At 34.4% G+C, this 21740-nt stretch overlaps 2 protein-coding genes across 3 annotated transcripts; one reads left to right on the top strand and one right to left on the bottom strand.

Annotated features, from left to right (window-relative positions):
* Nucleotides 1-2574: 2574 nt before the first annotated feature.
* LOC130641975 (outer dynein arm-docking complex subunit 2-like) lies at nucleotides 2575-10160 on the top strand. The gene is made up of 15 exons (XM_057449028.1): nucleotides 2575-2842; nucleotides 4134-4230; nucleotides 4458-4520; nucleotides 4641-4787; nucleotides 4873-5082; nucleotides 5175-5396; nucleotides 5670-5780; nucleotides 6318-6533; nucleotides 6719-6900; nucleotides 6971-7034; nucleotides 7916-7966; nucleotides 8051-8128; nucleotides 8661-8771; nucleotides 8924-9145; nucleotides 9937-10160. Exons 1-15 carry the CDS (start codon nucleotides 2766-2768, stop codon nucleotides 10048-10050), a joined length of 1965 nt encoding a protein of 654 aa, XP_057305011.1. The 5' UTR covers nucleotides 2575-2765; the 3' UTR covers nucleotides 10051-10160.
* A 1242-nt stretch (nucleotides 10161-11402) lies between these two features.
* LOC130641973 (heterogeneous nuclear ribonucleoprotein U-like) lies at nucleotides 11403-21363 on the bottom strand. 2 transcript variants are annotated; one of them, XM_057449026.1, is made up of 11 exons: nucleotides 20958-21034; nucleotides 15794-15859; nucleotides 15014-15467; nucleotides 14651-14736; nucleotides 14413-14552; nucleotides 13553-14026; nucleotides 13320-13442; nucleotides 13089-13214; nucleotides 12834-13008; nucleotides 12510-12707; nucleotides 11403-12122 (listed from the first exon to the last, which is right to left on the bottom strand). In XM_057449026.1, exons 3-11 carry the CDS (start codon nucleotides 15442-15444, stop codon nucleotides 11569-11571), a joined length of 2307 nt encoding a protein of 768 aa, XP_057305009.1. In that variant the 5' UTR covers nucleotides 15445-15467; nucleotides 15794-15859; nucleotides 20958-21034; the 3' UTR covers nucleotides 11403-11568. The 2 variants fall into 2 exon arrangements, with proteins under 2 accessions (XP_057305009.1, XP_057305008.1); XM_057449025.1 differs by lacking the exon at nucleotides 15794-15859 and having other exon boundaries at nucleotides 20958-21363.
* Between the last annotated feature and the right edge of the window lie 377 nt (nucleotides 21364-21740).

Genomic DNA, 21740 nt, shown 5'->3' with positions numbered 1-21740 from the left:
TAGTTAATTGCACAATTCAAGTCGTTTATATAAATTAAAAATAAAAGTGGTCCTAAAACAGAGCCATGAGGGACACCATGTCTGGTAAGATTATTTGCTGACCTAGCTCCATTTAAAGACACAAATTGTTGACGACCTATTAAGTAGGACCTAAATAAAGAGAGAGCATTACCTCGAATTCTATAATGATGAAGCTTTGTAAGCAGAATTTCATGATCAACAGTATCAAAAGCCTTCTGGAGATCAATAACCACTCCACATGCATAATTTCCTTTATCAAGAGCAGTGGTACTTCTGGTTGGGAAGGGGCTATGCGGTTACAGTTTTGGCAATTTAAGCTGGTAAATGTATGCCATTTTTGCTTATTTTGTGGTAAGCTTGATTGTTTATGTCTATGTCAACGATCATTTTTGGGGAACAGGTCGGGTGAGTGTTCTGTTTAATGACTGTCATTCAAGTAACAGTGTTGGACGCCATATAGTCAGATGGGGTTCATAGTGATTAATGATAGATGGAGGTTGGACTGGATCTTCAGAAATTGTGGATACAGAGGAGCTATGCCAGACGGATGAAAAAAAGTTTGGTTTCTTACATTTGTGACACACCTTCTGCCATGAAGAACAATGCCCTGATGTAGTGGCTTACTGCCCTGATGTAGTGGCTTACCGCCCTGATATAGTGGCTTACCGCAACGGGTAACCTCTACCGCAACTTCAGTCAGTACCTTGGTCTGTTGTGTTGGATTTCCAATGCCAGCAATCTATTGGGAACGAATTATATCAGCTGTCATGATGGTGAGCAGTCAGGTGTGTTACAGTTTCCTGTACTTTTAAAGTTACAGAGCATTGCCTGGTCTTTTAGACGCGAAATAAAGCAGGTTACAGTCTTGCAATCGTTCTTTCTGACATTAAAATATTGTTGTCTATACACCTCTATGTTTATGGCTTTTACTGCAACAAATTTGATATATTTTAGTAGGTTGGCTTCTGATGCTGTGTTTAGAACTTCAGGTGTGATGAATTGAATAATATCCCTATTGACTATTAAAGATAATGTTAATCTCAATTTGTTTCATATGATGGCTGCTGGATCAATGAGGCAGGCCATTTGCTTGTATTTGTTCCATTAATCCTTAAAGATGCTCCAGCTATTGTTGGACCTGTCGGCTTCAATGATGGGTCAAACCGGTTTTAAACTTCGATTCTGCGTGCTATTTTTTTGCTATGGCATAGCGAATTGTGTTATGAGGGTTGTTAGTTATTGTTGAAGTTGTTATTGCTTTGTCATTATCTCTGTAATGTTTTTGGCGCAGAAAGCAGAGTTGTTGACGTTTTTAGTTGTGGTGAAAATGGCGGTTTATCCGCGGAAGTTGTAAAGTTTTGTACAACGAGCAAAAGTTCCCCAAATGAGTGTTATTTAATCTTGATTGTTTTCTTTGTGTATCAAATATGTTTACTATTCAAGAAGAGTTGTGTAAAATAATTACAGTATTGACTGGAATTTTGTTTTGTTTGAGACAATAACAACAAGAGTTTGTTTGAGATTATGGGAGTGAATGTATGCTGTTATTCACTTACAAAGGTGATGTGCTGGGTTTACTAGTGTAGGATGATACGTTTGTCTGTAGCTGAGAGTAGTTTGTATATATGTAGCTGTATATTTTTCTATGGGAGCTGCTCCCACTTCTGACACCATGTATAAATGTGAGATGAAATGTTCTCTTATATGGTCTTGCTATCCCAGATATAATATTTGTTAAGGCTCTATTTACACACGGAACTTTACAGTGTACAAGTTTTAGCGTTTGTAACTAACTTTATTATGGTTGTTATAAATGCTGCAATTTGTTAATCTAATGAAAAGATTTATTATTGTTGAGATATCTTGTTTTTAAGTTCAATATTTCTTGTAGCTAGTTTCCTAAAAAAGTTAAGTGTATTTCAGCAGAATGTCGAAATCAGAGACCATTTTCTTTATGCTTCTAGTGTAATGTATTGAAAATGTAGTTAAGATTTGTGGGCCTGAAGGACTCTGCTTTATAGAACAATACTTATATTCAGACATAAAATTTTGCAATATTCTGTAAATAGGGATGATTTCCTTTTGTGAGGTGCTATATATTTTCCAATGCAGGATTCACAAGGTACTGCGAATCATAAACCATCCCTTTTTAAATGAGGTGTATTTTTGTGAACATCTGGCATAAGTGGACAAAAGGGAATGAATTCTTTTTTGAAGTTGTTGTCTATCCTCTGATGCACAAAAAAATCACGCAATATCAATTGATTACTCTGATCTGACATCTACAATTGCAAAATATCTACATGTAACGTATAGGACATAATATTAATTATTGGGGTTAAAATAAAATAAATTTTTTTTCTAAAAAAGCAAACTTATCGTTGCATTAGATCAGCAATTTTTAAAATTTACAAAAATTAGCCCTGTTTTAGAAATGCCCACCCCCCACCAAAAATTATTTTTCATTACAGGCACTAATAAAATTCTGAAAAAATAACAAAATTTCAGCATTTAATTACATGTCGAACAAAGGTTGTGCCCATTCAAAGTGTCTGCTGGTACTTTAATCCCTTCCTATGTCAATAAGGTTAAGGCATCTTATCTTCAGGGAGTGTTTTTAAGATATCAAGAAATATGTTAATAAACCGTAACTATATTAGCCTGGTATACAATAACCTCATCTACCTTCTTTTGTAAACATTTAGGATTATATTTGATGATAAATAATTAGATTATAAAATAGTATGGTTCATCGTAAAACCCCAACCGGAGCGTCTAAAAGTCCATCTAATAATGCAAACCAAGATGAAACACTTTCCAAGTATGTATATATATGTATTCCTTCATTTCTTTATTACATATTTACATTCTCTCTTATAAGAACCTCTAACTTTGCCTTTGAGGCTGGCTAGTTTTAAATTTTGTTCTTATTTTATAGGTTAGAATGTTTTTAACTGAAATTTAATAATTTTTGGACGAAATGTTTTAAAAAGCTGCCACAACTTGTGTCATTTTTTGCGAAGTTATTACTTTTGATTTCCAGAAACTAAAAGTTAAGACATTCTAAAAATTCTAATACTAAAGCTCCATGACATCAGGTGATATTTCTGTAAATTTCACTATTACTCTATCAACTTTGTACATGTGTCAAATTTAACACCAAGCTTTTAGTGACCTATTAAGTATTTAAAATTGTTTTATTTGCCAAAGTTATATTATACTAGTAGTATGAACCTGCTTTGGGGAACTTGCACAATGTTGTCTCCAGTGGCCCCTAGTTACCCATGGGAGAGACAACATTGTTTATTTTTTATCTGTTTCAAAGATATAAGGCCATAAAATAAAAGTTCAATGGCTTTGCTAAATTTGAAAATGCTATTGACGTCAGTCTAATGCATAGACGTCATGCCTTAATGTCAAAAAAGTTAACACTCTTTGTATTATCTTAAGAGATAACAGGCTTCTCATTTTGAGGTACATTCCCACACCCTATCGTCCTAATGCCATACGTCCTTAATGACATGAAGTAAGGGAAGAATCGCGTATGGGAATACGGAACTATTAATAAGTTTATAGACTTAAACTTAATTATCAATCAAGTGACACAGGCTTCTACATTGAAGAAAAATTTGGTTGATGATTTAATAAAATACTTGGTTAGATGAACCAGATTACGGCCAGGTTCAAATGAAATTATTGGCCGAACATTTTTAGAATGTTTTAGGACAAACAGATTTTTCCATGAAGTATGTGATAAGTGAATGGAAATGCTTCAAGGTTTTCATAAAAGTAAATTACAACAACACAGTTGATGCTTGCGAAATATGAAAAAAAACATTTTGAAATACAGGCATACTCAAGTCGCAAATATATCTTTATTGAGAAAATTGATCACAACAATATTCGGTTAAATTCAAGTGTTGAGAGGTCTTTTAGTACTCTAACTGCAATATTGACTGATCAGCGTCTTAAAATGAACCACAAAACAGTGGAGTATTTTTTAACTTCAGTTCATTTGTATTCATATTTTAACAGTAGAATATATCTTATCTTTTATCTGAAAAATTATTTCTACGCAATTCCCTTGAAAAGTTCTTCCTTTGTTTACACAGGAGTTTAAAGTTACTAAACTCATATGAAATGGATGAGAATTTTAGTGAAAGTTCCAGTGAATCTGAAGACGAAGAAGAAAATTCAGACCGCAGACTTGTGAGTGGGGTTTTTCTATTCCTCTAAATGGTCTAGTATTTTTTGCAATCTTCTTATTAAAAAGCCAAAAAAACAATCCTTTATTTACAAAAAACTGTGAACAGAATACATCTTATAGACATTCTATGTTTGCACTAACAGCCTCTCCACACAAGCCCATACTGAACATGCCTTTTTTCCTTGGGTTGTATATGACTAAGCTTATTTATCATTACCATCAATCATAGGAATCCAATGCTGACCTTCCATCTGAATATTGGCAAATTCAGAAGTTGGTAAAATATCTGAAGGTACAGTAAACATTGATCTAATAGTATCTAGTGTAGCCTTTTATTTCACATAACTAAACGAGTATATATATATTTTCAAAATTTATAATTATTGCCAGGCACTGAAACGTTTCTTTCTAGGGTGGTAACCAAACAGCTACTATTATTTCATTATGCGCAATAAGAGATTTTAATTTACAACAAGAGACTTGTCAGTTGGCTGTTCGTGATGTGGGTGGCTTGGAAGTCCTTATCAATTTACTGGAGACGAATGAGCTGAAATGCAAGGTAAGGTAACTTTCTGTGTCTCAATATTGTAAATCAAGCTATCAAGTGGAAACTAATCATTTGAAGATCGCTTTTTCGATTTTAGATTGGTTCTTTAAAGATTTTAAAAGATCTCTCAACAAATCTGCAAATTCGAAAAGCCATTGTTGATCTTGGCGGATTGCAAACGATGGTGAAAATTTTAAACTCTCCAAACAAAGAATTGAAATGTTTGGCTGCTGAAACTATATCTCATGTGGCTAAGTTTCGAAGAGCTCGGAGAACAGTTCGACAATATTGCGGTATTAAGAAGTTGGTGAGTTGTTGTTGTTGTTGTTGTTGTAGTTGTTGTTGTTGTTGTTGTTGCATTGTAATCACTGTAAATCGTATTTTGTATCTATATTGCAGGTTGCGCTTCTAGATTGTGGTGATGTTGCAAAAGCTTCAGAGTTTGCTATTGAAGTCGCGCGAGCAGGCGCGTTAGCCTTGTGGAGCTGTAGCAAAAGTACGAAAAACAAAATAGCTATCAAAGATGCTGGGGGGATACCATTGCTTGCTAGATTGCTGAAATCGAATAACGAGAAGATGCTGATACCAGTTGTTGGAACATTGCAAGAATGTGCTTCAGAAGTGAGATAATTTATTGTGTGATATTTTTAAGTCAACTCCAGACTAATTTCGATCAGAAAATCATGTTGTGAAATCTGCTAACCCAATATTTTTTCCATGTTTTTAATTTTCTACTTCGCACAAACTCTGCAATAATATATAAAATTCCGGTAGGAAAGTTAAGCAGAATCATTGAATCATTGAAAAAAAGTTTTTATGCGGGTATCCGTCAACAGGTTCCATTGTATCATCAAAGCCTCTCTTTCAATTGATCTATTTTTTTTTTTTTTTTAGAAAAGTTACAGACTTGCGATTCGAGCTGAAGGAATGATTGAAGATCTAGTGTTCAATTTAAAGAAAGAAAATGCTGAATTACAACGGCACTGTGCAAGCGCCATTTTTAAGGTGATGTTCACAATCTTGTATGCGGCGGTTGGAGTCACCATGAAGGTTGAAGGGTAACTGAAATGACCCTTCACCATGAAGGTGGAAGGATCATTTCAGACGCTACCTTATCGGTGAAAGTGACGAAATATAAAATTTTGTACTTTCTTCTAATGAAAACCATTTCAATTTTTAACAATCGTTCCTTTTTCATTTGTTGTTAATCTTTCTTTTTCGATTTTTTACTGCATTAAGAACCTAAATGTCTTAAAAATCAGGTTATAAACAGTTTAATTTGTTAGTCAAGCTTATATAAAAAGAGGACGTTGTAAAATATTACATTGTATATTTTTTACGTTTAAAAAACGTGTGCTTACAAAATTTGTCAAAAGTACCAAACCTTTGTGCAGGTGATTAGTATGTTTTTACAGACTAAAAATTATTGTCTTTTTGAAGCCGTTTTTTTTAACCTTGAAGTCCAACATATGGAAACAGAAATATATATAAACTTAATTTGTGTCTGTCAGCTAATTATATTAGTTATACCTATTTTTTTAGTGTGCTGAAGATAAAGAAACGAGAGATTTAACACGAAAGTATGGAGGACTGGAACCTTTAGTGTCATTGTTATCCATATCTGAAAACAAGGAATTGTTAGTTGCTGCAACTGGTGCAGTGTGGAAATGCGCCATCAGTGAAGAGAACGTGCTGGTGTTTCAAGAGCTGAAAGCTATCGATCAATTGGTGGCATTGTTGAGCGACCAACCGGAAGAAGTAAGCGCGTAAACACATGGCTGCAATAATATAATGGGGTTTCCAAATTAGAAAGTATCTCACGCAGGCACTATATATAAACTCTCCAGCGGAGTGTAATGATTGGACCAACAAATTTTTGTACTGTACATAAGCATTTCTGTCCCTTCTGAGCATTTCGTTGCATTTTTTTTCTATTCGCCCAGGTTTTGATCAATGTGGTTGGAGCTTTAGGTGAATGCGCAAAAGTACCTGCTAATCGATCGGCTATCAGAAAAGCTGGTGGAATATCACCTATGGTTTCATTGCTAACTGGGACAAATCAACAACTTCTTGTGAATGTTACGAAAGCTGTTGGTGAATGTGCAATGGAAATAGAGAATATGGGGTGGGTAATTTTTTTCTTTAACAATGGAGTGTATTTGAAGAACTAAATTTATGCTTTCTTTCTCTTCTAGTATTGTGGATAGGTTGGATGGTGTTCGCTTGTTGTGGTCTTTACTTAAGTCTCCTAATACAGAGGTATTTATTTTTGACAGTCCATTTTCAAATTGCAGTAGCCGTGATAGATGTTTGCACCAGTGGAGTAAGGTGAACTCTGGACACCGCATTTTTTGTGGCGAGGGTACAAAAAGTGGTAAAAAATAGAGGTTTTCGTTTTATAGCTTAGCAAAAACACCTTGTCTCTGTGTAGCGATATGGACTAGAATTTGCATAATTCGTAAAACTATGGCATGAGGCCAGATCTAGAGTTACTGCTTGGATGTTGGTACAAAAATATAAAGAAAGACATGCCGAGCGATCAAACTCTTTTACCGTGACCGCGTGTTTTAAAATTCAACTCACTTTACTTGCGTAAAAATCCGTAATGGCTACAGCAATTACAATCCAACTTTTTAAAGTAAGAGAAGAAAAACTTCACCTATTACATTATGCATTGCGATGAAATCTACGATGTACTGTTTTATTCTTTACCTTAACCAGATTAATTATCCGCGAGATTAATCACCACGAATTTCTAATGTTTTTTATTTTTATTTTCCTACTCAACAATAATCACACAAGCAGCCTATATCCTTGTACGTGCTGTGTAAATATGCTGTGACATTTTTATCGTCTTATTGGGGTAAAAATTCGTTGGGAAAAAACGAAAATCTTCAACAGCAATATGCAATCAAGTGTCTTTGTCAATAAATAAAAAAAATTTTGCCAAGAAAAGGAACGCTAAACCCATTTCGTTATCTTTTAGACTCTATTAGCCATTGGATGGGGCGAATTATTCATGAAGGAATAAATTAGTCGGGGGAAATCATTCTTCACAGAAAATGTATCGTCGTTTTCACACAATATAGCCAATGTTTATGTACTTGTCACATCTTTCAACATCAACAATTTATTTTTAGGTGCAGTCAAGTGCCGCATGGGCGATTTGTCCATGCATAGAAAACGCAAAGGTCTGATTTTTTCTTATTTGATGTTTTTAACTCGTCATGGTGTTTTTCTTTCTTAAAATCTAAAATTTTTCAAAATTTGTCTAGGATGCAGGAGAAATGGTACGCTCATTCGTTGGAGGTCTGGAACTGATAGTATCGCTATTAAAATCTGAAGACACTGAGGTAATTCTTGCAACGAACCTATGTCTCAAAAATATTTTTAAGCCCAATCTTATATTCTGGGTTGTCTAAAGGGCTAGGACACTGAGATCTGGACTGTTTTTCCCCAGAAAATAGTAGATAAATATCGATAAATTTGTTCTGATTTGACCAAGATGTGCTTGTTTGTTTTGAGATTACATTAACGGGGCGTTATGACGTCTGCACCTTCTCACTATTACTACACTTAAAGGGGCTAGAAATGGTTGTTGGTTTTCGACTTCAGTGACTTACACGAAAGTCGAGCATATGGCGGTAGATAATTTTATGATCACTGAGGACAAAAACAATCTTTTTAGAGGTATTAACTACCTTAAAATACCGAAGGAAATTTTTTTTCTTTACAAAAAAATAAATACATAAAAAAAATGTATATGGTTTTAAAGTGTGTATACTTTCTTGCACCTTGACCTATTGAGTGACCCGTTTATGACACACCATTCTTCGGAAAATACAAAGATAGAGCTTAAAGCACGCATGCGTTTGTATTTTACAGGTTTTGGCTAGTGTGTGTGCTGCTATAGCGAACATCGCGAAGGATGAAGAAAACCTTGCAGTGATCACAGACCACGGTGTTGTTCCCATGCTTGCCAAGCTTACTGACACGGTATGTAAAATACCCTGGTGAAAGTTTCAAGACGTTCCTTTACTTTTTAAATTGAACATGATTAGCCATGTTTCTTACAACGGCACCATGCAAAAAAAAAATTCACCCAGCGATAGATATCGTACATTTTTATCTCTGGTGTATTTTTTTAGTCTGATGATCGATTACGTCATCATCTAGCTGAAGCAATCGCACGCTGTTGCACTTGGGGAAACAATCGGGTATCTTTCGGTAAGGCAGGTGCTGTTCCTCCACTTGTGCGATATTTAAAATCGGATAACCTGGATGTTCACCGTTCCACAGCTAAAGCTTTACATCAACTATCCCGTGATCCGAATAATTGTATATCCATGCACAGCAGTGGTGTTGTGAAGGTAAGCTCTTTGCGTAGATTAAGAAAGATCTTTTCGCTTTTTTATAAATGTACTTTTTTCGGGAATTAAATTAGTGGATTTTCATACACGCAAGATTGGTTTTATGTTTCGCGGAGGCACGTGAAAATTCACAACGATATATTGTTTTTTGTTTATTTTGTTTTCTGTTACCGTGTTGTCTTATTAAATTTCCATCGTTGCATTCGAGATCTTTAAACATTTGACAAGCACTTTCAAAAAATGACTGTATATATACATATATATTAAAGTACTATTTACATTGTCACATCCCGCCAATCTATGGGTGTGTTCTCACATGGTGGATGACATCAATAAGGCTAAATAAAATACTGCCAGTGAAAATTTTCCTACGTTGAAGAAAATTCTTGAGATTCTTGGTGTTTCTTTATTTGCAAAGACTAAAACAATTGTTCTAATTTAGAGGGAGGCTCACTAAGCGGAACCATGACCCCTTATGATAAAGAAATTTAGGTGCATTCGAATTTTCATTTTTTAAAAATTTTTGTGCGTTGTTGTGTAGATGAACCCTTAGATACAAAGAAGTTTGAGATAGAGACAGGAAAAGTCGCAAGAGCCAGGATTTTTGTTTGAGATAAAGAAAAATTCAAGATGGAGAAGTTTCAGATAAAGAGAGAAAAATGCTTAGAGCGTACACAATGTTCAAGAGACTGATACTTTTGTTCGAGATAGAAAGTAGTTAAGATAGAGAGTCCACTGTAATTCCTTATCGTGTACCAATTATTTAATCATGCGTATTTTTGACTTTATAGGATCTGGTAGCTATGGTGGGTTCTTCAGATGAAGTCTTACAAGAGGCATCTGCCGGTTGTCTTGGTAACATACGTAAGCTCGCGCTGGCAAATGAGAAAGCGAACTACCGTTAAATCAGTTCTCCTTCTCGTTATATATATATATATAGTTGTTAATTAAATTTATTTTTAAGTGTGCAAATTGTAATATTTTTCTTCAAAGTAATATAATAATAAAGACGAAATTCTTGTAATCTTTGAATACCTTAATTCACTTAAATTTCTTGCACATCTGATTTGCGCGCAGGCAAAAGGCGCGAACAAATGGTTGCTCGTTGCGAAATATTTCACACAAATTGAGGAGGAAAAATTAAATTGTGCAAAACTAAATTTAAAACACGTATTCTGCGTTCAGTACGCTTCATTTCAATCATCATCAATTAATAGTTTTTCCGTCATTGCTAAGTTCTTCGTCTATCGCAACCGTCAAGGTTAAGGGACTCGTTTTTCAACGCCGTTTTTTTCTAAATCGTTGGCATTGCCAGATCCATAATCTGCCGGAACAAACTCGTTATCACTCCCATGCTACCCTGATTTAAATTTCATATCCATAGTCCTCTGTTCAGATTTTTTTTAATGAGATAGGCTCAATGTCAAATTCCTCTAAGAATCTTTTCATTTTTTTAAAAACTTCACTATTTTGATAGTTCATTTTCTAACGATCAATGTGAAAGGAATTTCAAGCCCTTTATTCTGCATTTAATTTCTCCAAACTTTGCCTTTGTGATACAACCATAATACATAAAATAACGACAAAGTGGAGAGATTTCTCTAGGAATGTCCTATGAAAGGCCAGTTTAAACCCCAGAGAACAAGATTAAAATGGTCAGTCGATTGATTCTGTCGTTAAAGCGATATCCAATTTAAACAGGAAAATGTCTGCTATTCTTTACAACACGACAAACTTTTAACCTCTCGATGGATCAGTAAAGAGTTGGAAACTTATTTACGACGAGAAGCGAATTCCTGGTACCACTACTAAATCGAAATATTATATTCGCGCGAAACCGCCTTCGATTAAATAATTAACTTGATTGGTTCGCATTATGGCGCTCGTTTTGCCGAAACTCGCGTGGGCAAAAAACGGGAAGATCAGGCAAACATTCTGTCAGAGGTTTACGTTGGCGTCTTTTATCTAGCTTGTTGCATAAATTTACAGAATAAAAGTAGACAAAAAATAGTGTTTCCATGATTGCAAACTTCAAAGTTCCTCGAAGAACTTATTTATCAAATGGGAATAACTACGCGTTTATTTACTGTAATTAAAGTCTGAATTACATTAGTCTAGTTAAGGAATATATTGCATAGTCCTTCTACCTAATACAAGGTAGGGTTTGAACGGATTTACTAATAGTGATGGAGGGTTGAACACCATGAACCTCTCCATTTTTTTATGTTGTTAATTGTTAGAATCAAATAATACTAGGTTGTGCAAGATAGAATATATTATCCACTGGCAAATATGTACAACCTGAAAGAAAGTTGTTTGTAAGATGTCAACACACGATGTAACTATTTACACTTCACGGCGGGAGAAAGGACTTTTTTATTCACGAATTATTCCAGGTAGAGTTTTAATCGGGACAAAGCTTCTTAGTAACTGTAACCACTTCCACCGTAACTGCTTCCACCTCCACTATAATTGTTGTAGTTGTAGCCACTCCAACCACTGTTTGAACCGCTCCATTGTTGATTCTGGTTTGACTGACTACCATAGCTACCATATGAGCCACTACTGCCGTACTGTCCCTGACCCCAGTGGCCTGTATTTGTGTTTGAACTACCACGATTACTCGAACCTTGATGATTATTATAATTATAACCTCCTGAGCCACTAGAACCGTAGCTTCCAGAACCGTAACCGCTTCCATAAGATCCGTAATTTGAACCATAACCACCTGAGGATCCATACGAGCCAGAACCGTAACCACCACCGTAACCGCTGCCGTAGGACTGATTCTGTCTATAGCCTCCTCCACTTCCACCGCTTCTTCGGTATGGGTGATAATTACTTTGTCCGCCTTTATAGCCTCCGGATCCATAATTACTTCGCGATTTGTATCCACCGCCACTGCTGTATCCGCCACCGTAGCTACCACCATAGCCGCTACCACTACTTTTCCACCCATCTCGACGATAATCACGACCTACAATTAAACACATCTGATGTTATACTTAATGGTTTCCCCCATTTCTAAATTTCGCGCATTTGCACAAAATTCAGCAGATAATAAAATTAACACGATCAATGTTTTTAAGCTAAGTGAACACATGAAACGGTTTGTGAGAGTTGTGTATCACATGTGGGAGAGGGGAACCGCAAGGCTACGTAAATTCTCTCATGTAGGCAAAGATATTTCTTCTAGATTCATGAGAATTTGAAAGAAACATTTAATTCGGCTTTACTGAACACATGCACAGGAAGGGTTCTCACTAAACGGTTTTATACTCTATTGGTTTAGAACAAGCAGTCAGAAATTCGCGTATCAACGAGTTGACTGTAGATTACTGTCTTCAACTGTAAATGTACTTACTTCCTTGGTAATCTCTTCCATAGCTTCTATCGTCGTGTCTCGGGCGTTTTTTCGGGTAATACTCATCGCGACCTGTGCGCTTTGCCCTGGAGCCGTCGCTGTGATAATCTCGAATAGTTTTACTGGCATTCTTGTCGTCTAGCTCCGGATAAATGATTTCTCCGAATAAATCTCCTACTACGGGTTGATGAAATTCGCCTAAGAATAATCAATGAAAATTTGCACTTCAAAATATTTAACAACTAGTCGAGAATAACAATATTGAACAATAATAAGTTTAGAAGACAGTGAAGGTCACCATCACACGAACAGAGAGGCACTTACATTTCATGTCACACAAATCGCCAAATGGCACATCATGGATGTTATCACCCTTCCGTTTGGCATCGGAGGTTCTTCTTCTTAAGTTATCATGTGTAGGAACGACAAGAACAGCCTTTCTCTTGAAATCAGTAAATGCCTCCATTTTCGTCTTTTGGGCAACTTCGTACACATTATTCTAAGATCGAATTTAGAATAAAGAATAAAACAAAATCGCAGTGAAAAATATTGATCCAACGTTTCAAAAGATTACCAAACCTGGTCATAGATGAAGTTTCTTGTTTTCTTTGGACAAAGTTGATAGAGTTTTGTAAGAACGGTCATCACATTCTTCATGAGTTCTTCGTGTCCTTCGTCTGTCTTTTTACGTCGTTTACCCTCCAACTAAGACGAGAATTACTATCAATTAGAACTTGCTCATATACGACGTTTCTATGACTGTACACTGATAACCTAACTTCAATGCAAACAACGGAGAAGAGAACTTACTCTACATCTTTCTAAGACCTGGTTCACACCAATGATATTGTAATGTTTGTCTGGATGGGAATCAATATATTTCTGCACCCACGTGGATTTTCCACTGTTTGGTAGACCAACCATTAATAAAACCTACAAAATATGAACGAGCAGTGTAGCAGAGCGGAAAATATATTATCCACTGGCAATATATTAGTAATCATGTCAAACATAATGATGGAAACAATATTATAGTCACTTACCTCACATTCTTCCTTCGATAAGAGCGGTTCCGAACTTTTATCGGCAATATTTTCCGCTCCAGCGTTTTGCAATAAAGAATACCCTTCTAATGTTTCAAACCAAGGTTCATCATTTGCACCGAAATTGAATTCCACTTGCATATTACGTAGAAAAACGTGAGGAAATAAAGGCTTTTCTTCCAACTTTACTGTTAATGACATTGCAACATCTAAGTCTTTTCCATTCTTAGTATAGCGCAGAGTTTTTGGTTCACTTTCTAAGTCGAGGTATGTTCCAATCACATCTCCCTCCCCAAACTCTTCACCATAATCAAAGAAACTCGACGAAGCACACACCTTACCACTACTTTCATAACCGTACGATAAACTAGATTCTCCAAGTTGAAGACTGGAGTTCTCAGAAGACCAACCAATACGTACAGCGTGTTTAGATCCTTCTTTTTCTGGAAGGTCAACGTCTAATTTCTTTATAACCTATAGACATGTCGAGAATTAATTACAAATGTGAGAAGTTTTAAAAGACCATCTTGAGTTTTACTCTTAGTTAAGTTAAAATGAAAATTTATTTCTGAAAATTTACACCTGGTCATTTTGAGACGGGGTGAGTTCAATTTTGATTTCAAAAAATCATTAAAGAAATGTTGTTGATTAAAAAACAAGCTTTTTTATTCCTACTTATTCGAATGAAATAATAAACATTATTACCAAAAGCATAAACACACATTTATTAAATATTTTAAGTTAACAGCAGTGGAAGCTGTCTTGTTTTGTCATGTGATACTATCGACCTGAGCTTGTTTTTGTTGGAGTCGCTATAACCAGGTCGCTCTAATGACTATAGAGTGAACATGGTGTTATACCTTCATTTCATAACCAATCTTTCCACCTTTTGCACCTTTATTTGCTCGAGCACCAGCCCACAAATAACTAAAGCCATTCTTTATCAAATTATGTCCACACAGACCATTCTTCGTTAAGATAAAGTGCAGATCAGATGTATCTATAAAACACAACAAATTAAAAAAAAGGTGATCCTCTATCCAATACAACACAGCGGCACATATCAAATATCATTATAGGGATATAAACTTTACTTACATCCATCCAAAGCAACATGCCCTTCAGCAATCTCCACAGCATCATAATCTTCACCTTCTTCATCTTCAATTTCAACAAGCGCTTCACTGAAGCAAAACAGATCAGACACAAGATTTATCAGCAATCATGAGCATACAATACAAGTATGATACATGGATGTTTTTTAAAAAAACTTTAAGGTTCTGCCTGAATTAGTTTAAAGAAGATTTTCTAAATTTTGATATAGCCTCACCCTTGTTTTATACGCTTCAAATGCTCTTTAGGAAAACCCCAGAAAATTTATTCAAGAGAATTGCTTAACTCTATCATGTTTCTTATGATATTGTTGAAAGACACTAAACAAACAAACAAATCTCTACTTACGCTATTTTCTCTTCTGTTTTCTTTTCTTCAGTCTTGTCAGTTGCAGCAGAGTCCTCAGTCTTTTTCTCTTCTGTTGAACCTGATTTATCTGGGTTATTTGCGTCTGTAGTATTCTCCTCTGGTTTCGTCTCTTTTGCAGATTCGTCCTTATTTTTATCCTCACTCAATGTTTGACCATTAGGAGTTTCAGCGACAGTGTTTTCTGTATTAGCACTATCCGAATCCTGCATTTCAACATCTTGCGCTACTTCGCTAGAGCTTTTTGCGGATTGTTCGCTTGACTCAGGTTCTGCAGTTTTTGCTTCATCTAGATTCTCTGTCTCAACAGCATTGTCAGCCTCTTTAGGAGCACTTTCTTGAATTGCTGCAGCTTTTTCAGCCTCAGCTTTCTCAGCCTCAGCATTCTCTTCTTTAGTAGGTGTTTCAACCATAACCCAGTCTTCTGCAGGTGGTTCTGAAAACAAAAAAAAAACAATTCTTATAAATATTAGGAACATATATTATAAATATTAACAGTTGCTAAACATTTGAACTTAATAGAAATATTGATAGAAAAATAAACACAAGTTAAAATACACAATATATGCTATACAATGAAACATTAGCATATAAACGCAGCTGCCATTATGCGCAATAAGCCTGACATTACCTCGCCTAGGTAATAAACCCCTTTAAAATAAAATGGCCTATGTGTTAAAGGGGGTATGCATTATTAAAAAATAATCAACTGCCTAGACCAAGTGGGTCTGTCACCAGACGTTCTAAAATTAACCTAATTACCACGACATCGTGACGATTTGCAAACACCAGATCATTTCTCATGTTGAACATATCGCAGATATGAATCTATGAAGGAATGATTCATTAGCATATGCACAAAAGTGTAGCCCAAATAAGAACTTAGATTTCGTTTAAGAATTTGTAACTTTATTAAACTGACAAAAAGAGTAATAGAGCTACAATCTACTTTTCTCTAAATCATTATTTGTCTTCTTTAAAAAAGGAAAAGATTTTAATTAACAAGGCAGCAGAAATTCAGAGGTTTGTCCAACTTTTTTCTTTTAAAATTTACTACCACGTCTGACATGATATCGGCTTAATAAATTTTATTCCATATATAATCTAATTTGACTTACGTGTACCTCATTAACACTGAATTGATTGTTAAGTCATTTGAACAGTGACTTCTGAGCGAAAAATCAACTTGTGATATTTTACAATACCATCTTATACTACACATTTTTATCAGTATTGCCAAATTTAAAAATTCGCCCCAAAAATTGTGACAATTTTAAACAATTGCATGAGACGAATAAATAGTCGAAAATTTGCTTAACAAATACTTGGTTAAATAACAAATTTAAACGATGCAAATTAAAATCCTTGTCCAAGATAAAACGTCTGCAACTTTAATTTACACTAAGAATTTATTTGACATTCAACAGTCATTAAACAGACAAAATAGTTAAAGAAAAAGGTTGGAATCATTTTTTTAAACTACGATGAAACAAACATAAACTTGAAACTGTAAAAGTTAACCGTGAATCTTGAACGTTCAGACTTTATACCCTTTTGACTCGTTTTACAGTTTAATCTTTAAGCATTAACTAAAAAATTTTTGGGGAAAATTTGTCCTAGAACCTAATAGTCAGGGAGCTGATGGTCAAAAAATGCAATAATTAATTAACTTGTTTTTGCTTTTCTTTAAAATAGCACCCGTTCCTTGATTAACAACCCATAAAACGTTTAAATTAAACTAATAAACAGATTTCAATATGAATTATTTTATTGCCTATAAAAAAGAGTTTCTTCATAAAATATGTTTTTATAGATAAAAGCCTGATATTGTCTTTCTGTTTTAGGCACCCAAATTTGATGTCCACAAAATCGATATGCTGGTGTCTAAATTGATTTGGATCAGCCCCTAGTAAAGTTAGTGAGTGACAACATTTGTGAACGATAATCCTTTTGCAATTTTATAACAAAATAAAACAATCTTTAGCCTAAAAAACAAAACAAATGATGCATGCGGATTATGATGACTATTTTTCTGTTAGTGATATGAATGATGTCCTAAAGAAAATCCTACAGAATCAGTATATAGAACAGTTAGAATAGAGCACAAAACACATTATACAATATTCTAGACATTGTACACAGGGTATATTCAAGCATAGTACTTATAGCCCATGGTACTTATAGCCCATTTTGTGAAAGTTGTAAAGGAATAAGATTTTAATGATACATAAGACCATCTTAATGAAATTCCCATTTGGGATTTAGTGACCCCTGTTTTACATTTCTGAATTACGTCCTTGTACAATACCTAAAAGCTGTAATTTTCTTGCACAATTCCACGCACATAATTATTGAGAAAAGCCTGACATGGCGTAAAATGTCGTAGCCATAACATTTATTTGAATTACCTAGTACTATTCCTATATTACAAAATCCCAGCTATGTGTAAAATTTCCTGGCTACAAGACTTGTGTCCAATTATTCCCTAGCCATGACCCTCCCAATGTTTGCCAATGTTGGCCAGCTGGGCAAATAAAATAAATAAACCATTAATTCATGTTAAAATAATCTGGAACAAAAGTTTTTGTTTGAATTTCATTTATGGATATGTACATTTTGTAGTAACCAATGCCTTTAAAATGACAATGTTAACATCGTAATTTTCTGAGCAACAAACTTATTATTTATATTTTATAATTTCTGTTAGCGACTGCGAGCCCCACTTCAATAATTCACTTCACCAGCCAATAATCCATGACAATATCAATATTCTTAACACAGTGATTTTCAACATTGCCCATTCTGTCAAGTATGGATACTTTTCCCAAAGTTTAAGAAAACCATACTCACCAGGGTTCGAATTAGAAATAAATAATAGCATGTTCGCAATAAAAAATATTTGAATTTTTGAAAGACAATTTCAAATTTTAATGCTGCAAGATGCAAAAAATTTAACTGCTAATTCGAACCTTTCATACTTACCAGATTTTGAAATTTCCAAAAACTTGACTGAAACAGGAAAATTATTTAAAATACACTGTTTTAATGTTTTCTGCCTTCAAAACTATTTACACAAAATTTAACAATCATGTAAAACTTTTGTTATTGGTAAAGATAAATCACTAATGCCATTATGAAAACCCTTGTGTGGCCACAATATATGTTGGTCATCATAAAGTGATTGCAACTTTTTGTTATGCCAAAACTCAGCTCATAAAAATGAGATTAGCCCTCCACTGAAGTTTACTGAAACTAATAAAGTTGGTGACCTGTGCCCTGACCTATAGCGCCTGTCATAAAGGCAGGAGGTTCCTTAGTTGGTGGCAACCAACAACAATCTATAGGTGCCTAAAGGCAAAGTTTAGCCACTTAACTCATAATAAATTCTTTTTGATTTTGAAAGAATTTTCAAAAAAAAGGTTTTTTTACAAACAGAAATGCAATTCCTACACTTTTCAGATTTTCAATCTTTGACATCTTGTATTTGCATGATACACATATAAACTGTGGCTGTAGTTTTGTTAACGTACCTCAAATGGCGAAAATCACACCCAAAGATGACACTGTTTTCTCCATGAGGAAAAATACTTCCTTTCATAATTGATTCTCTGGGTATTAATATAAGGTCTGATAATATTATATACCTGTTAAGCAATAGGACTATCCAGTCAGTAACACATTTCTGAAAATTACTGATTTAAAAATCTTGAATAAATTCTACTTAGATATCCAATGCAAAATTGTAACAATAGACCAACACATGTATTATATTGTTTACAGTGGCAGTTGGTAAACCTTTGATATCTTTATTTTCCCTTTTTTTACTAACACCATTTTTCTAAGATCATTCAACCACCCCTCAACAAAGTTAAAAATCTAATTTTGCTCAGTACAGCCCAGGTTGGGAAAGTTACGCAAAGGAAAGTTATTTTCTGGGAATGGCCCTAGTTAGAGTATACCAACATATAGGTTTGTCAATGGTTTTCAAGTCTTGTGAGCTGTACATCGTAACATCGTGTTTAAAATAAAGCCACAGGAACCATGGCAATATTGGTCGTACATGAAAACTACCTCATGAAAAGTAGACAGGATTCAAAGTTTGAAAGTTAAAACTTTAACACTTAAAACTCTTGGAAGTTAAAGCTTTTCTGCATCTTCGGTTATCCTTGGATATGTCTTTGATTGGTTTTGATCAAGTATTCCTCTTAAATGTGAAGAATACATTTACAAACTGCTCACTGCGAGAATGTTAAAACATGAGTTGTTAAAACAGTGAGCAGAAAAAAAATGAAAGATTGGATAAACCAAGGATTGTCATGACAAACATGGTTGGATAAGGTTACCATTAAATCACATACCTAAACACTATACTTGGACAGGGGATTTATTCGGTTCTATAAGAACAAAGGTACTGGCTCCCCAAAAATGTTGTATATATGAGGGCAAGCTTGACAACTTTTTAATAAAATTTGTTTTTTGCAGATAACTCCCTATCTCGTTGTGAGCTTTTTGGCCATTTCAAAGCAAGTCAGCATCCTTGTTTATAAGATAGAAAATCCAATCTTGATTTAGTGACAAACCAAGTCAAATGCAGTCTCCTAAGGTGGGTGTCACAAATATGTGTTGTTAGCAAACAAGTTTGTTTAATTTTAACGAAATTTTTGCACACACACAGAAAATTTCAAAAAAATTGACAGGCAAAAAAATGCAAACCTTAGGTGGAGAAATACAAATTTTTGGCTACTAGTAACTTTTCACTGATATATGTTCTAAATCTAAAGTATAGCAAGCTTAAATGATCTACAGCGATCAATTTCATTGTCGACAATTTTGTTATTTTTTTATAAACAATGCAGATATTTACATAATTTGATAGTTAAATTTCTTTAGAAAGTCGGCTATGTGCAAAACATGTGTTATATTAGAAGTGATTTTAAAACAATTTGACTTAAAACGAATTTAACAAAGTGGCGAAACGAATTTGAAATGTTTTTTTCACTCTTATTTTTATGCATTATTAAGGCTGTCCTTTATTTTGCCTGTCAATTTGTGTAAGAGGTTTGTGGATTATAAACAACACACACATCACAATGAAGAAACTTGTTGATAGGGTCTGTCATTGGGCAAATAAAAATTCAAAAAAATTGTGTAACAATCTAGCCTCAATACACACTATTAAACACTGATTTTTTTATAACGGTTTATTGGAAAACAAAGGGCATATATTTTTGTGTTCCTCCAGTTTTACAACATTGCATGTCAAAAATTGTGTTTTAAAAATTTGGTTAGGCATCGAACAATTATGACGTGCACCTGACAGTCTGATCAATATCCAAAAATGGATTATGTCAATTATATCCAATTGTGGATATATGTCCATATAGAGTCACAACATTAGTCGTGTATTTCATACAAATTAGATTGGTTCCGTGGTTTTAAAGGTATACTATCTATATTTTCCTGAAAGCCAAGAGTTTCTTCTTTAACATAGTGTAGGATTCATATTAGTTACGCTTTTTTTGCTTCAAGGCACACTTTTATAAAATCAAGTATAACTGATTTGTAATATCAAAGCACCCTCCATTTTTTCGATTTCTCCCGATTACGTTTTATCCTGATTCAGCCGGGGTTTTTTTTCATGATCGATGATGGATGGCGGGTTAGCTGCTTGCATTGCGAGGGCGCCTGGGTCAAACATCAAAATTATATCCGAAAGTGAATATATTCAAAACATATCCAGTTTAGGATATTGATTAGACTGCCTGATCAAAGTCAAGTTCTCAAGAGCTCATTCAAACAACTGAGAGAAAAAAAGAATATGACAATGATTATGTCATATATTGAAAAACGATTTATGACATCTTTCTATCTATTTATCTATGTATCTACGACTAATGTTGTTGTTTTTTAATTGTTTTTTTTTTACCTGTAGTATTTTTTTCTTTTGTTTCCTTAGTTTTATTTTCTACAACAGGAGCCTCTGACGCGCTTTCAGATTCTTCTTGAGATGACTCTTGACTGTCTGTTTCCATTGAGCTAGAAACAACTGCCTCTGTATCTTCTGGTTGCTGTTCACTATCATCCTTTATAGCTTCCATCAATCGTTTTGCTAACTCATCTTTTTTGCCCTTTACTGCCAATCCACGTTTACTTAATTCCGCTTTTAACTCAGCTACCTTCAGCTTTTTAATCGCAGCAACAGTTAATTCACTCATGACATTGATAAACCTATAGGTACGTGAAATATTAAAAACAAAACAAAGAATTAATATCTTTCCCTAGTTCTTCACGTTTTTGCATTCAACACCATTCGGGCATAGAATGGCGGAACGCAAAGCTTATTGGGTATTAAATATAGCCTGAGTCACACTTTACATTTACATGACCAACAGCAACTTAGTTCCTAGGTACTTTGCCTTGCGATTTCAGGAAAAAACATTTATCGTGATAACATAAAAGCTAAACCCTTGTACATTCTTTAAAAATTTTTATTTAAATATTGGAGGGAGAACAATATATTTTAAAATACAGTTCGAATATTGAATATTATTATATATCATGCAGACTTTAATTACGTGTCTGATCTTGCAAGTTTCACAAACCACACCTTGGAAACTTTTGAATCTCGAAACCGACTGAAATCATTTTCTTTTACCAAGATATTGCATACATTTCCTTTTTATATTTTTATTGCTCTAAAAATCTTTTT

The sequence above is a fragment of the Hydractinia symbiolongicarpus genome, chromosome 4, assembly GCF_029227915.1.
Source record: "Hydractinia symbiolongicarpus strain clone_291-10 chromosome 4, HSymV2.1, whole genome shotgun sequence".
Classification (NCBI taxonomy): Eukaryota; Metazoa; Cnidaria; class Hydrozoa; order Anthoathecata; family Hydractiniidae; genus Hydractinia; species Hydractinia symbiolongicarpus.
The sequence above is the reverse complement of the archived record's forward strand: the minus strand, read 5'-3'. Positions and strand labels throughout refer to the sequence as shown.